The sequence below is a fragment of the Propithecus coquereli genome, unplaced genomic scaffold (assembly GCF_000956105.1).
Source record: "Propithecus coquereli isolate 6110/MARCELLA unplaced genomic scaffold, Pcoq_1.0 Scaffold156, whole genome shotgun sequence".
Lineage (NCBI taxonomy): Eukaryota > Metazoa > Chordata > Mammalia > Primates > Indriidae > Propithecus > Propithecus coquereli.
In genome coordinates this window covers 5283831-5300802 of record NW_012140080.1, presented here as the reverse complement: position 1 = coordinate 5300802, position 16972 = coordinate 5283831, and the positions used below count along the sequence as shown (strand labels likewise).

The 16972-nt window shown below is 39.3% G+C and overlaps 1 protein-coding gene across 1 annotated transcript in view; it reads left to right on the top strand.

Moving 5' to 3' along the window:
• CPVL (carboxypeptidase, vitellogenic-like) overlaps nt 1–12412 on the top strand; it is a 138679-nt gene extending 126267 nt beyond the window's left edge. The window contains exon 12 of the mRNA XM_012640677.1: nt 12161–12412. Coding sequence (XP_012496131.1) covers nt 12161–12268 — 108 coding nt within the window. The 3' untranslated portion in view covers nt 12269–12412. The remainder of the gene's footprint in view (nt 1–12160) is intronic.
• The last annotated feature ends 4560 nt before the right edge of the window (nt 12413–16972 follow it).

The following is a 16972-nucleotide window of genomic DNA, read 5'->3' as shown; positions in this document are numbered from 1 at the left end:
GTTTCCAATTTTTTGCTACTACAGATAGTGCTGCTCTGGATATTCTTGTACATACCTCCTTGTGCTGGGGTCAACTTTGTAATGTATAAGAGTTCTGGTTATTACACTATCTCAGAAAACATTTGGACTTGTCTCTAGTTATCTTTCACCTGGGCTTGTTAAATGGAAGGGGGTGGTGCTTAACGTCCTCTCCTGTGTCTAAAATTCATGGCTTGTTTTCTTTTTCCCTGGCTATCTCCCATCTTCTTTTCTGGCTACCTTCGAATTAAAGGTCTCCGGCATCCACACAGAGAGTGAAGGTGGAGGGCCCCTGTCACATCCAAGTCCTGGTGGTACTTTGGTTGTGTAGGTGCACTTTTCTTTCTGGGTGTCCTGTGCTGGGTTTGGCTACCAAACTATCCAGCTTAAAAAAAAATCAGAAATATATTCCTTCAACATTTTTTCAATCAAGCTCTACTAACAGTGGTTCAGTAAGAAGAAGCAAGTAATGAAATCGACAGCTTTCAGCTTATGCCTTGAATTCCTGGGGCAAGCCCCACAACCCCCACATAGGGAGAACAACCTGAATCTTGTTCTGAAAAAATTCCTCTCACTTTCATCACTTTTCCATTGAAACAACAAGGAGGAGAGTTATTTAGCCAATTGCTTTGCTGTGAGTCTTACCAGAAAATTAAGACAAATGTAATTGGTAAATACTACTCACCGAGTTCCTTAGCTAGCGTTTCTCACATCTGCTTTATAGCATCCTCCTTGCTGGCCTGATTGTATTCATTTCCTAGTGCTTGGCATAGAAACCACAAGAACTAGCTAAAAAGAAAAACGCTGCATTTATACAAACCAAAAAACTAGTGCAACATTTTGGGGGCATTAAGGAAAAACAAAACAGGAAGGTTGACCCACATTACAAATTCCAAAATGAAATAGTTTTTGCTGTGTGATGTTTTAAAAGATACTATTCAAGAATACTCTGAATATGTGTTTTAAGTTGTTGTTTACACGTTTTTTTCCTCTTCCAATAGACCACTTAGCTGGTCTTAACTAGTCTCCCCCCTCCCCAATCGACCCTCCTTTCTGTGCTTTTTCCAAAATGCAAGTTTGATCACGTTTTCCCCTTAACTCCTACACCTGCAGAATAAAGTCCTACTTGACGCTGAGCTCCTTGGGGGCAGGAATGATGTACTATTTATCTTTGTAGCACACCCCTTAGAACACTTCCTGGCGCTGCGTAAATGCTCAGTTAATTAGAATCAAATTGGCCTCCACCTTATCCTCATGCCCCTTTGCTATGCCTCGAGTGGCTATGTGTGTGCATCTGTGTGTGTGTGTATTTTAATGCTACAGCTCTCAAGGGGTGCGATGGTTGCGCACCAATTGTACAACCAAAGTGTCTTCTAGGAAATAGCCTAGACATGCTGAGATAATGAATAGTTCAAAACAATTGCCTTCAAGCTAAAGGATGTGTTGTTTATGTCAGCTAAAGACTATTTCCTTTCTGTGTTACATAGGGGGAAAATGAGCAATATTCTTGGACAAAAGGAGTAGCAGAAGTTTCATCTCTATCTCAGTGCTAACTAGGACATCCTCTCCTTTTAAAAAAAAAAAATCGAATTCCTAGTTTTGGGGTTTTTTCCTTCTCTTAAAAAAACACACAGCTTGCTTCCTAAAAACAAAGGAAATAATACACAATAGCAACTCCCAATGTTACCCTGATTATTTGCCAAGAGTCTTCTTAGTTCATGTGGTTCTATTTCACTAGAGAGGACCAATTAGCATAAGAAGAATGCTTCTAAATTAAGCTACCCAAATATGCATTTAGTTAATACTCTGGGAGCTAATTTATTGTATTATTTAAAATATAAATTGGCTTGCAGATCTATTTATTGAGGTATGACAGCTAGGCAACAATGCATAATTTTCTCATAGCTGTTGAGTGGTTTTTAATAATCTATTGAAATTTAACAGAGAACCATTTCATTAAATGGAAAGTGGATAAATACTAAGAAGTCTAAAATAAAGTATTATCCACACATAGAGAATGGATTTTAAAAATCAGTGGTATTTGAGGAACAAAGAAGGAATTGGGGTTGGCTTTTTAAACAATAACTTTTTGTTGTTTTAATTTGAAGTGTAACCAAACACTCACAAAATCACTTGTGGGAGTGTTAAACAGAGCCAAAAAGTAAACAAATAAGGCAGAGGGTGGGGTGCGGTAGAGAAATAGGCAGTGGGATGGAGCAAAATTATGTTAAGATATTGTCATAATGTCAACTGGAGTAAGGCACTATTTTTGCCTTGCACGATTTTCAGTTTGGCAGTGAAAACTGTGTGCCTTGTTTTATTTTAACAAATGGCATCAAGAAAATGCCATGCCATTTGGCATACTCTGTATCCTAAATTCCTGGAACCCGGAGACATTTCGGAGTCCTGGGGTCCCATTAGGTTATGGATCAAGAACACAGTTAAATCCTGACACCCTGCCTGGTCTGGAATTGTCCTAAACAGACCAGCTTTGGAGCATCTCAGGGTGCTCTGATACAAACAGAAGGATCTCATGGATGTAGTATGGTCTTAAAACTCTATTATTGCCAATTATACTAGAAGATAGTGGGGGGAAGGCAGGAATGGAAGCAGATGACAGGCCTTCTCACCTTCCTACCATTATTTGAAATCTGGTCTATCTGATTTCCTGAGCCAAGACTTTAAAGAAGTTTTAGACTTTAAAATTCACCCATTTGGATGGATGTTTGTTGGGTTTACCTTGAGAACAGGAATAATGCCAGAAAATTTCCTCTTTCCCTAGGAGAGTCAAAATGTCAGAGAACTGGTGGTCTGAGGGTAAAGTGGCTTGGGAAGAGGGGGCACTGATTTATAGTGTTTGCCAATTCCCATAGTGTAAATACTCCCACATGGCTGGTTTAACACCACCAACTTGACATCACTGAATGTGGACTTGAGCAGCCATGTACACAAATTGGCTCTCCTGATCCAGTGATGGGGAGCTCCAGCACACTACTGCTAGAACCTTCCTATATTGCTGTTTCCAGGAAGTAAAACTTTAGCAAGTAGGCTGGCTTTTGTTTCCATGTTACCCAGAAGACAGTGAGTCAGGATCTAAGTCCTCACAACACTCTTGGCAGAGGGCATTTACTGCTATAACCTCTGCCCTCTACTCCCCTACTCTCATTCTCTCTTTGAAAAGAAAATTACAAATGTAGATCATAAAGCTAGATATTGGGTAAGGGTAAATAATGAACTGGATTGTACTTTTTATCCTCTTGAGGATATCAAATATAAAAACTGGACATCGAGCGAGAGAATAAGGAAAGGAAGTTTCAATTACTTTTTAATTGCTTGAAAACCTGTGTTGCAAAGTGGGTTCCTAAAAGGGAAAAAAGACAGAACAGCATTTTGCCATTCTGCTAAGACAAGCAAGGTCTTGCTTGCTTTGACAGTTCTGTGTAGGGAGAAAGGGTGTTTGGCATTGCATGTGGTGAAAGGGGAAGACGGGGTGGAGGGAAAGAATGGGATGGATCATGGTATTGGCAGGCTTAAGGGATAAAACTCACTGGAGACACAGTTAAGTTGAGCACATTGACAGAGGTGTACTCTCCCATTCAAGCTGTTTTATTACTTTAATTGAGACCTTTCCCATGGGAAGGAAGGCTTCATAACATGGAAATCAAAGAAGCATGGAGGAGAAATATTTCCCCTCCTGAAGAATGTATTATAATCCTTTTTTTCCTGAAAAAGTATAGTAATGAATGTTATATTTATTAGTGTTGCAACTTCTGCTCTTACTCCTCTCCTTCAAGGAAAAAAATATTTTTTGATCATAAAAACTCAGATAATGTTAATAGTAGTACAGTGATCATCGGTTGAGTGCTTATTATTTGCCTATATCACCACATGGTGCAAGCTTAAGACATATTTGTGGCCTGAGTGCCATGTAACATTTTATATGCATTGTCCCTTTGCATCCTTACAAAAAGTTAAATATTATTAAAGTGACTAACCATTCCAGATTGCCTGACACTTTTTTACTTTGAGCACTGAAAGTCCTGTATTCTCAGAAACTCCTTGGTCCTGGGCAAACTGGGACAACTGGTTATCCTAACTCTTATTTCCATTTTACAAGTGAGAAAGTAGAGATGTATTTAAACCACTGTGCTAAACTCGCAGAACTGGGTTCAAACCTAGATCTGCTGAATGCTGAGTCCCTGTTCTTAGCCATCATACCAGATTGCTTCCTACTGCACTGGACTGTGCTTTTAGGTTTCCACTGACTATGATGACCAAGGACAGAAAACCCTCTATCCTTAGTCATTCATACCAACCATGCTGAAGTTAACATAGAGATTCTTGGAGTTGATACAGAGAAAAATTTCCATGACTTTTTTTTATTAGACACATTTAAAGCATATCTAAGTGATCTGTTGAAGTGAGGCTAAGAGATTTCATTGAAGGGTCTTCACCTCTCAGGTATTCATTTTGTATCTCTCTAAAAGGAAGGATTGTATCATTTGATCTCAAGATTTCTTCTAACTTAAAGGTTCCCTGATTTTGAGAAGTCTGTTTTTCATATCACACAATAATGTCTCTTCCATTTACTCTCATCCTTTTATCCCATCTGTTATTTGGAAGTCATAATGGCAGCCCCTGTTACCACTATTAACTTGCTAACAATGCATTATTTTACTGTCTATCACTTTAGTGTTTACCTAGAGATAATGACATACATCTTGATTTAAGAAAGTCAACTTTGAATTAGTATATTTACCTTTTTCGAGATAGGTAAATGTATCTTACAACACTTTAACTCAATTTATGCCAACTTTTGCAAATGTTTTCTTTTAAGAAACTTCTATATAGTTCAAACTCCAACAGACATTATTATTATTATTGATATTCATTACTTTTGCCCACATATATAAATTCTCAGTTGCTCCTCATTCTTCTTTGCACTTCCATGTTTCCATGAGGAGTAATTTTTCTTTTGTCTGAAGAACAACCTTTAGTGTTTCTTTTAGTACAGATCTGGTGACAAAATTTTTAAAAATTTTTTTCTTCCCTTGAAAATCTCTTTACAAGGTCTTCATTTCTGTAGAAATTCTAGATTGCCATTTATTTTATTTCTGAACTTCAAAAACATTATTTCATTGTCTTCCAGCTTTCATTATTTCTGTTGATTAGTCAGCTTTCTTGCTTTTTTGAAGGTATTGAAAATATTATTGCCTTTCCTATAACAGCTTTTAAGATTTTCTCTCTGTCTTTGCTTTTAGCAATGTACTGTTATGTGCCTAGATGTGGTTAGTTTTTTGTGTGTTCATCCTGTCTAGGGTTTATAGAACTTCCCCAGACTATGGCTTGATGACTTTTATCAATTCCGGGGAATATTTCAGTTAGTATCTCTAAATGTTACTATTTCTTTTGCTCCATTCCTTATCGTTTTATTCTAGAACTCCAGTTAAATATAAATTAAATGTCTGTGGCCTCATGTCTTTTCTTTTCTTTATTTGTATTTTCCATACCCTTATTCTCCTTGCTTCTGTCTAGATATCTGCTACTGACCTAACTTCCAGTTCATATATTCTTTATTCTACCATGTCTAATCTACTGCTGAAAGATCTATTAAATTCTTAATTTCAATTAACAATGGATGAATAACCTTTTAGCTCCAGAATTTCTGTTTGATTCTCTTTTATATATTCTAATTCTCTGGTGAATTTTCTATTTTGTTACCTAACTTCTTGAATATTTTGTTCACAGTTACTTAAAAATGTGTACTTGATAATTCTAATATCTGGATCATTTGTGGTCCCTTTCTGTGATCTTTTTTCCCCCCTTAGTTTTTAGTCATTTGATCTTGTCTTTTTAAATGCCTACTAAGTTTTATTAAATGTTAGACAAAATGTACAAAAAATGTATGAAGAAAGATGTGATCTTCAAAGAGGATTTAATTTTTTCTGGAAGGCAATTAGAGTAGAGGTATGTCACTTTGATTCAATCGGGGATCCAGATGATTGGTTTAGTGTTGATTTCAAGGTGTGGGAGGGCTAACCTGTCTCTAGTTTTGCATTACTTGTGAGGCATTGTCTTTCATTGTTCTTCATGGATCTAATGCAGTGTTTACCAGTGCCCTCCCTCCTTGACAGGCCTGCGACTCCAGATTTTCTTTTGTTTCTTTTGGGGGTTTCTTTGTTTTTATTATTTGGTTTCCCAAGCACCATAAGACTGTTTAGCTTTGCATTCTTTTATCTGTCACTTTTTACTTGGCATCTTGTGAAGAGAAGCTTGGAAATTGATAAATTTCCCAAAGGGGGAAGCAGCACAAAATGTTAGGCTCACTTCTCTGTGATTCTCTTTTCTCCATGGTCTTAGCCTTTCAAGTCCTAGTTGCTCTCTGGTACCTTTAAACAGCATTCTTGGCCAAGCACAGTGGTTTGTGCCTGTAATCCTAGTGCTTTAGGAGGCTGAGGTGGGAGGATCACTTGAGGCTAGGAGTTTGAGACTAGCCTGGGCAACATAGCAGAATCCCATCTCTATAAAAAAATTTAAAAATTAGCCCAGCATGGTGGTGCATCCCTATAGTCCAAGCTATCCAGGAGGCTGGGGCAGGAGGATTGCTTGAGCCCAGGAGTTTGTGATTACAGTGAGCTATGATTGTGCCACTACACTCCAGCCTGGAAGACAGAGAGACCTTGTCTCTTTAAAAAAAACAAAGAAACAAAAAACAAAAATAACTATTCTTGTCTTTTTAATTCAGCTTCTACTTCTGTGGAGTATGGTTGGTTTGATACAAGCTATCGTGCCATAGTCAGAAGTGGAAATCCTAAATTACGGTATTGCTACATCTGTTTAAGTAAGGTGGTGTATTTAGAAGCCCTTTTGGGGTGCTGTAAAGGAGCACCAAAGTATGTCTTGACTACTGTAGGGATAGGTACCATTGTGATGGCTGCATTTGGGTCTCCTAAAGCACCTAGAAGCTCCTTTCCTCCTATTCAGTCATCATTTGCTACCCTAGAAGTGCACGGTGGGAAACCTCAAGGATAGTTTCCCTGAGTGCTGTTGGAGCAACTCTTAGCCTTGCTCTCTGCTCTGTTTTTGTTTGTTTGTTTGTTTTTTGTTTTTTGTGTTTTTTTGAAAGTGATTTGCCTCCTTCTTTGTTAGGAGGTATTTGCTAACCAGCTTTGGCTTTATTCTCATTCCCAAGTACTTTTTAATAATTTTGGGGGGTTACTATTTATTTTATCTCTATTAATAATTAGTGTCTGAAAGGTAAAAGGTAAGATTTAGTAAATGTGGAATGGAATAAAAATAGTAAAATAACTTTCATGTAAATCAGAAACCATAACAAGCAGGATTCTCTTGAGTGCATGCATCAGTCTGTAGTTGAAAACAAGAATCATAAACTTTTCCTGTATATTCTACCTCCCAACCTTGCATCTCCCATGTTCCTCTTTTCTCTTTCCTGGCGGCGGGTAGCAACACCCTTTGCAAATGTGCTCCTGTTAGAAGCCTGAAATGGGAAGGATGTGTTGCAGGTGGGTGGGGAAACTCTCACTTAACCTTCATGTCTGATGAATCACTAATTTCATTGGTTCCACCCCAATATCCCCATCTCCTTCCCCTTCTCACCATCCCTCCCATGAGCACATGTCCTCTCTCACCTGATTTGGTGTCTCCTAATTTGCCTCCTTTCCCTAGTATCTCTCCCTTCCAAATCAGCCTCCCCGTTAGATATTAAGTCATTTTTCTGTAATGCAAATATGAGCATATCACTACCCTACTTAAAACCTTCTAGGATATATCCGAATAGCAGAATCTATGGAGACGGAAAGCAGATTAGAGGTTGCCAGGGGCTGTGAGGGAGAGAGACATGTGGGAAGCGATTACTATCGTGTATGGGTTTCCTTTGGAGTGATGGAAACATTCTGCAACTAGATAGTGGTGGTTGCACAGCATTGTGGACGTACTAAATGCTATGGAACTGTACACTTTAAAATGGTTAAAACGGTAATTTTAAGTGTATTTTACCACCATAAAAAAACACAACACTATAGGATATACAGGATAAGGTCCAGGCATCCCAGCATGTCACGTGGGGCATCACATGGTCCCACTAGTGTTTGCCTGTTCATCCCTCCCTTCCACTCCTTCATGAAAGGAACCACTTATGGCTGCTGCACGTGCATGCCGTTTCACGCCCCCTGCATTTTCTCTGTCTGCAAAGCACCCCTCCGCCCCACCCCATCCTCCACCGTCTGTCCAGTGGTCTCCTCCAAGAGCCCCGAGAAATTTCCCCTGACACATCTGCAGCAACACGCCCAGTGTGGATTTCCCTTTATCTTCTATCCTCTAAAAAGGCACAACTGGAAAGCCTTTACTACCAGGTCTGGGTTTCTGGTTCCAGGGAGAATTGTATCATTTGCTAAAAAATAAAGTGGAATGAAGCTTTAAAGTGTTTGTATAACCCTGTTTAAATTCATGACACATTTGTGACCCCCCAGAACATCTGGAACATCTGGAGCGCATGAGTTGAGAGGCTTCAGCTCTAGTGTGGAGGCACCCAAAATATACAGTTTCTATCCAGGGAGCCTTGAGATTAATCTTGCCCCATTTAAACATGTAATCACAGCCCTGCTACATTTTGTTACACACCTCTGAACGCTGTCGAGTGGTTTCTGTCTCTGATTTGTGAATAGTGAGTGGCGTGGCCATAAACAACAGAGTGGCTGATTTTTCAGCACTCATAAATTCACTTGTGAGGTTAGCATTGGTAGAATGCTTTAGGTGAATCTGCTTGAGAATACACTTTGGGAGTTTTGTGGCATGTGGAATAACCTTGTTCCTTAATGAGCTTTTCTTTCCTATCTTAATCACTCCATTTACTAAGTCATTGGGTCATTACACATGGCAGCTCCGAAATTGGACTAGGGTCAGGTAGGTCACTGAGAGTAAGAATGAGAACACCTGACCCCTTCAGCTCTTCTTCACCACATGTTCCCGCGGACAGGGAAGGCTCCTGTGAGTGTGTGTATGTGTGTAAGTATCAGGAGCTCGGATGGCCAGGAAGTGAGGTCAGGAGTGGGTGTTAAATTTCTACTTCTCTTCTCCCTTGATGTAAATAGAGAATTCCCTCGTTTGCTACAGAACAGAAAAACTTCTAAACAGTGGTTCTCAGCAAGTGGTTGGACCAACGGTAGCAGCATCGCTTAGAAGTTGTTAGATATGCAAATCCTTAGGCCCTCCACTCTGGACCTTCAGAATTGCAAAGTCTGGAGTTGGGGCCCCACGGTCCATTTTAACAAGCCCAGATATTTTTATGCACCTTCAAGTTTGAGGACCACTGTTTCAAACAACTCCTTTAAGCCAGGATTTTTTATGGGAATGTGGGGACACTGGATGTTCTAGGGTAGTTAGGTTGATATAGACATTTTGATTCTAGATTTTCAATATGGATCATTGTTGGAAGAATAATGAGAATGGCTAATATTTATTGAATACCATCCCAGGCCAGCCACTGTGCTGAGTGTTCCAGGGACATTATTTCATTAAATCCTCACACAACTCACAACTACCCCAAGAGATAATACTTCTTTCCCAATTGTACAATACAGGCGACTGAGGCTTAGAGAGGTTGAATTACTGGCCCAAGGGCACACAACTTGCTGTGCCTCTCTCGTCTCATGCTCCTGTGCGCTGACTCCAGCCCAGGCTGTAAAACAACACTGTGCTGCCCTTAGCTGCAGCTCTCGTCCTGGAGGCAGGATGACCTTTGGCTCTCAGGTATTGGATTTATTGCTGTCCCGGACCATTGCTGCCAAACTCATTTCCAGTTGAAGCAGCTGGGTTTTGTCACACACATGACTTCCTTAAGTGTCCTCAGCCGAGCTGAAGCTGCACAGACATCACTCATCAGATTCCTGCCAAGGCTGGAGATGTGGATGAGAATCTGCGGGAAGAAAATCCTAGCTTGCGATTGTGGTTTTCCTGTAGAGTCCCATGAAGGGGCTCTTGTCACATATATGTTTACCTTCAGTCTATGACAAAAAGTGGGACATGTGGGGTTTCCAGTTGCAAGCATGGACACGAATGGTAGATGGGCTTTATTGTCATTGCAACAAGGCACAAGTGACCACTGACCAAGTGTTGCATAACACAGAAGTTTCCACTGGTACGTCAAAGGGCTAAGTCCAATCCCACGTTTGCAAATGGTGATCTGCCCCCCTCACCTACTCCAGAGGGCTGTTGAGAGGTGGGTCAAACTGTTCTACAATTAAGATGCAAAGTTCAGCTCAAAGGTAAGGAATTATTGTGCAAGTACTAGGAGTTGATTAAAAACTAGGATTTGGTGTCTGTATCAGATGTCAGGGTTCTAGCTATTATAGTTACCTCACTTACAATTGTGTGACTTAAACAAACCACCTAATAGTTCCAAATAGCTCAATCTCCTCAGCGCTCACGTGAATGGTGCTCCCTGTAGTTGTTCAGTGCACAGCTTGCGCAGCTGTGAGCTGTAAGATAAAATTTATCTAATAATGTTGATCCTATTTACCTCACAGCAAGGCTGTAAGATGGTGGGTGTTGGGAGGTGGGAGGGAGATTTTTTAATGTAATAAATGCACTGTACAAATATACTTTTTTCCTGCCTCACTTCCCTTCAGATTGAGAAAGGTAAAAGAACACAGCCTCTTAAGAAGGGCCTTGTGAAGGTTACTTTTTTTAAATTTTTTGTAGAGACAGCGTCTTCCTATTACCCAAGCTGGTCTCAAACTCCTGGCCTCAAGTGATCCTCCTGCCTCTGCCTCCCAAAGTGCTGGGATTATAGGCGTGAGCCACCATACCTGGCTGTAGAGGTGATTTTTAATTGCTGATTGTGATTCAGCAGCTAGAAGTTACTGAAAGTGATCCCTTAATCGCATGTCTACTTTTCTCATCCACTAGTAACTCCTGTCTGTTCTCCATATATGCAATAGGACAGCTCAGGCCACACTGACCCCTCCTGCGTGTGGCCTCCCACCACTCTGTGTCGGTCCTTGCCCTTTTGGCGTTGAATCATGGAGGCTTCCTCTTTCCCTCTACTTGGAATATTTGCTGACACTAGGGGCTTAATGAGTACAGAGACCACTCCCCTTTTTGTCTGCGCAGACCTTAGCTCAAGGTGGGCCCTCGTGTCAATTTGAACTCATCTCAACTAGGGATGTATTAAGAGTGCTTTATACAACCTGACAAGAGCTCGGGTTACCCAGGTGTATGTATACATTTGTCAAAACTGGTGAGTCTACATTGACTAGTGCATGTCATCATATCATAACTTTACTCAAAAGAAGAAAATCTATAGACACATATTGAATACTGATTAATAATGTGATGCTGAAGTATTTGGGGAAGGTGTACTACTGTCCCCACTTTACTTTGAAATGTGTCAAAAAGATACGATGGATTAAAGTGAAGTGAATGTTAGTGAGAGAATCTAAATGGTGAGTATATGAATTTTCAAAAAACTTACTGTATGTTTGAAAATGTTTCATAGTACTGCTGGATTATGGGGAAAAAGAATATTCTCACTCTATGCTGCTCAAATGATGACCTTCTTTTATTTCAGGTGTCAAGGTGTTTTATTTTATTTTATTTTTTTGAGAATCAAAAACCAACAGGTGTTTTATTTTTTTTGAGAATCAAAATTTCCCCTTTATCACTGATAAAGGCTAGGATGGAAGGTATTGCTTAATGTGAGGGCAGATTGGGCTGGCTGACTGAAGGGTGGCATTAGGAAGACACTCCACCTAGCTGCAGGCCAACCTCAGGGAGCTAACAGGTGAGACTTACGGCACAGAGCTCACTCCCAAGAGGAGAAATGAGCAGGCAGATCACTCCTCACAAGGAGTAATTTTCAAGTTTTACACACATGAAAGATGAACACAGCTTTGCATAAAATTAATTAACTACACAATTTAAAAACTTTCCTACCTTAACGTCCCCATTATTAAAGCTATCAACAGCAACAGTGTATGCAAAGGCATGGATTGGTAGAACATGTCCTATATTTCGTGTAAGCTTTAAATATAACCTAGTCTGAATTAAAATTTTTCATTTATTTAGAATATCTATTTCTCTAAATTTCAATTCTTCTGTTGTTTTTTTTTCTTCTTCTTTAAAGGTAATTATTCGAGGTGGAGGACACATTTTACCCTATGACCAGCCTCTGAGATCTTTCGACATGATTAATCGATTCATTTATGGAAGAGGATGGGATCCTTATAGTTGATTAACTACATTCCTAAAAGAGAACATCAGAGGTTTTAATCCTTGAAAAGAAAAATTTAAAAACAGAAAATGTCATATAAACAAGAAAATTATCTTTTTATATCTGCAAGCTGTTTCTCATCAATAAAAATTATCCTTGAAACAAGCGAGCTTTTGTTTTGGGGGAAATGGTTTATCACAAAATTAACATGAGTGCATGAGTAAGAATTACATGATTTAACTTAAAGAATGAAAGGAATGGATTCTGTGACACTGCTTCAGACAGAGACAGATAAATGAAATTTAGGGGTCTTGAATCGGAATTTTTAATTCCTCCTAAGAGTAAGTGAAGAGTGCGGTAAATGAATAAAGATGTAGCAACATCTTTTTTTGTAAATGCTGTATGCATACGAAGGTGTTTGGTAAATATTATTGGATAAGAATAACTGAATTATCACCCCAAAGAAAGGGATGAAGTTATAATAGTTGTGGGGAAGAGAGTTTCAAATGTTCAAAGTTTTAGCATGAAAGCATTCTTTGAAGTAGAGATCTCGTACATACAAGTAATGGTGTACCAATTCATGACAAGCAAAGGATCTTATTCAGAGAACATACTTAATCTTTGCTGTTTCATTTCTTTTCTTTTTCTGAGTTAGTTTGTTCGTTTGAGGTATACACACTTATCGAATGTCGCCAGCCTGCAGGCCACATTAGTTATAAGTGCCATTTTTAATGTGGGTTTTAAGTTCTCTACTTCTTTTCCTCAAATAAAGAACAACCTAATTTTGTATAATTGTTGGAATATCAAAAATTAAGCTGGCATCCAAATATATACATTTACAAATATACATAGGTTAGCAATTTTCTAACTAAAATGTCACATTCTGGCACATCTTGCCTATTTATGCATCATGTGTTCACATCTCTTTGAAATTCTACAACATGTTTTGGCTTTTTCTACATCACTGCCCTCTGGTATTACCAATCTATGAATTGGCTCACTGGAGAACTAAATTTAAAAAATTAAAGCCGGTTCTTGCTGCAAATATTTTGTTGAGTTTGTTCTTTTAATTTCTCATTTTGTGCACAATTTAATTCAGGTTTGTGATCTTTTTTTTAAGACAATGTTCATTGTCCCCATGTACTAGAAGTCATCAAATCAAACATTCTGATCAAAAGCAAATTTTAATTATTGCAGAGAATAAACTGAGGTGCGGGAGGGTGCAAGAAGGTTTTCGTGTAGCCCCATCTGCAAGTTAAATTAGCTGCCTTTGGTCCCATAAATATGTACTGGAAAGGGCACTGAATGAAGGGGCACTGGGAGGCCTGGGATTTAGTCTCACCTGGGTCACACGTGCACTGGATGTTTTTGGAGAAGTCGCTTCATCATACCAGCCTCCTAAAGACTCAGAGAGGGTAACCGGAAGAGGAGGTTTCTGAGGCTCCCTCCAGGTCACGCCTCACTGGGGTAGTACCTATTTGTGAGGGTACTATGAGATGATACAGTCAACCTTCATTACTTGTGGATTTCATACTTGCAAATGCAGCCTACTTGCTAAGAATGTATTTGTGACCCCCCAAATTAATACTCATTCTTTTTCCAGGTCATGCGTAGAGTGGCAAAAAATTTGAGTTGCCCAACATACGTGTTCCCAGCTGAGGCTGAAAAAGGTGACCCTCTGCCTTCTTGCTTCAGCTCTCACACTAAACAAGTGTCCTATTCAAAGTCTGTTTAGCGCCACGTTTTCTGCACTTTTGTGCTTTTTGTGGCTTATCTTGTTGTTTAAAATGCCCCTAAGCATAGTGCTGAAGTACTGTCTAGCGTTCCTAAGTGTAAGCAGGCTTTGATGTGACTTACAGAGAAAATATGAGTGTTAGGTAAGCTTTGTTCAGGCATGAGTTATAGTGCTGTTGGCCCTGAGTTCAATGTTTATGAGCCAACAATATACATTTTAAAAGGGAACCAAGAAACACATATAAAACAAAGTTATGTATTGATCGGTTGACAAGAATGTTGTGACCAGAGGCTTGAAGGAACCTCATCCTGTATTTCCCTTAGGAGCAATGGTTCAGAATTTGCTAAATCTTTGTTTGCAGAGATGTTATAGATTGTAACTACAGTGAAAAAAGAGAATCGATTGTATGTATAGAACACCTAGCCTAGGGACTGGCACGAAATAATGGCTCAATAAATGGAAATCGTAGATGTTTTCATTTTTGTCGTCTCCCTGCCCTAGGTACTAAGACAGTGGGGAGGGTTGGAGTGGGGGTGGGGGCACAACTTGCCAGGCAACTTCCAGGGGCAACCCTGGCCAACTCATCTGAGGGTACAGTCCTGCAGAGACTGAATCTGGCAAATATTTTATTTTAAAAGAAGGAAGGGAAGGGTAATTCAGAGACTAAAGAACAATTAGTTTTTTAATTTAATTGGAAAGAGTCCTATGTGTAGAGACTTTCTAGGTGGAGTGCATAGATAATTCAAGACGATCCACTGAGGTCCAAGGAGAAAATACTAGAACATCTGTATTTGTTTCATTTCAAAATGATAACAAAAATTAAGCCTTACTAATATTTAATGGTGGATTGTCACCATGCCCTCCCACAGTCCGGCCGTGACTGACATTACTGCGAGGAGACAACATCCACAAGGAGAGGGCGTCTCATGGGGCAGGGGTCCACAGTAGCATCTTGTCATGCTTCTGGGTCCAGCGTACTGCGAAGAATTGCAATTGACATTCATATAGGATGTTACCAACATGATTCATTTCATAAAAGCAAAGCCTTCAAATAGTAGGATCTTTACAGAACTTTGTAATTTGATGGGGAATGGCCAAGTAGGACTCTTGTACCGAGCTGGTTACTTCATGGTAGTGCATTTAAAGGAGGTGCGGAACCTGACACGGAATCATGGATTCTTTCTTTGACAAAAAGACAAATATTGCAAACATGCTATCATTTTCTGCCATGGCAAGTGGCTACTGTTAGTATGTAACCTAGCAGATATTTTTTTAAAAGTGTAATCTGTCCTTTCAAGGTGGAAGCGAAACTTTCTCAGTGAGAAAGTTAATTTCTTTTCAAAAGAAAATTGACTCTATGGCAAAAGCATTTTGAAGACAAAGGTTTAGAAATGTTTCCATCTTACTGTATGCATATTACAAAAACAAAAACAACGAAACCGTTAAAATGAAGGAAAATTTCAACAATTGTCCTTGCATAAAAGATAGCTGGGATTGAAAAATGAATTTTGGGAATTAGTAAAGCTCATCCAATGAGGCATTTCTTCCATTTGGATCTACACCTATCTGTGAAGTGTCTTTTTCACCTGTGATGGGCTTTGAAACCAAGCATTAAAATAAACTGAATGTATAGCCAGACATTTGAATTGCTATATGACAAAAGGGTTACCCCAGGTGTTTTTAAATACCAAAGCATATTAAATACATTGATCCTATTACAGATATTAACAGTAATATTTCAGAAAGCAAAAGTATTTTTATCATTAAAATTAAATATAATTTTTAAAACTTAAATATTTTAAATTTCATGCTTATATTAATCTTTTATAGTTCCCACTCTGATTAAAATTTCATAATGTAATATTGTTAGGAGAGTAGTGGCGTGATTAGACTTCATAAATGAAGAAATAATTATACGTATCTTGGGTATGCCTTTACCATTATCTTTTTAATGATAAGGTTGACAACAAACAGGTTTGGAGACCACTGTTTGAGACAACAGAAAGTCTAAATTTATAAGTGGCCTTAAAATTTGTACCAATTTTGTTATGTTAAAAAAAACCAAGGCATCTAACAATATACGGTGCTTTCACTTATATGAAAGAAAGAAAAGAAAGGAAGGAGGCTAGAACTCTCTCTCTCTCTCTCTCTCTCTCTCTCTCTCCTGAGTTTCTACAGCTAATGGCAGAGCCCTTCCTCACCTGATGACATCGATGGGTAAGGATCAATGAGCCCATCGAGGGTTAGGGTTTGTGTCATCATTAACAATGGCTTTTATTTTGAAAGTGGTATAAACCAGAATCATGGAAACATTTGATGGAGTATCATCTGCTCTCAAGGCTCAAGGAGGAGCTCACATAAATTTGAATAGTGATTTTCTGGAAAGGACTAAGAGCCTTCATTTAATTATTTATTTATGTGAAGTTCTCACGTTATCTTTTCTCGTGCCACCAAAAATTCTATAGATAGGCCGGGCGTGGTGGCTCACGCCTGTAATCTTAGCACTCTGGGAGGCTGAAGCGGGTGGATCACTCAAGGTCAGGAGTTCGAGACCAGCCTGAGCAAGAGCAAGACCCCGTCTCTACTAAAAATAGAAAGAAATTAGCCAAACAACTAAAAATAGAAAAAAGTTAGCCAGGCGTGGTGGCACGTGCCTGTAGTCCCAGCTACTTGGGAGGCTGAGGCAGGAGGATCGCTAGAGCCCAGGAGTTTGAGGTTGCTATGAGCTAGGCTGATGCCACGGCACTCGAGCCTAGGCAACACAGTGAGACTCTGTCTCAAAAAAAAAATTCGATAGATAAGGCCAGAAACCAAGGACTGAGATCTTCTAACAAGTTGTTTGACCTAAACCTTGATTTACTGAGGAAAATCTGGTCGTTCTCTTCTTTTTCTCTAGTGAATAACAAGACCCCCTACTCTTACTGCTAATGATATATAGGCCATGGCTGTGTCAATTTCATGCCATTTAAGCCTCTGGGTCTAAGCTCAGA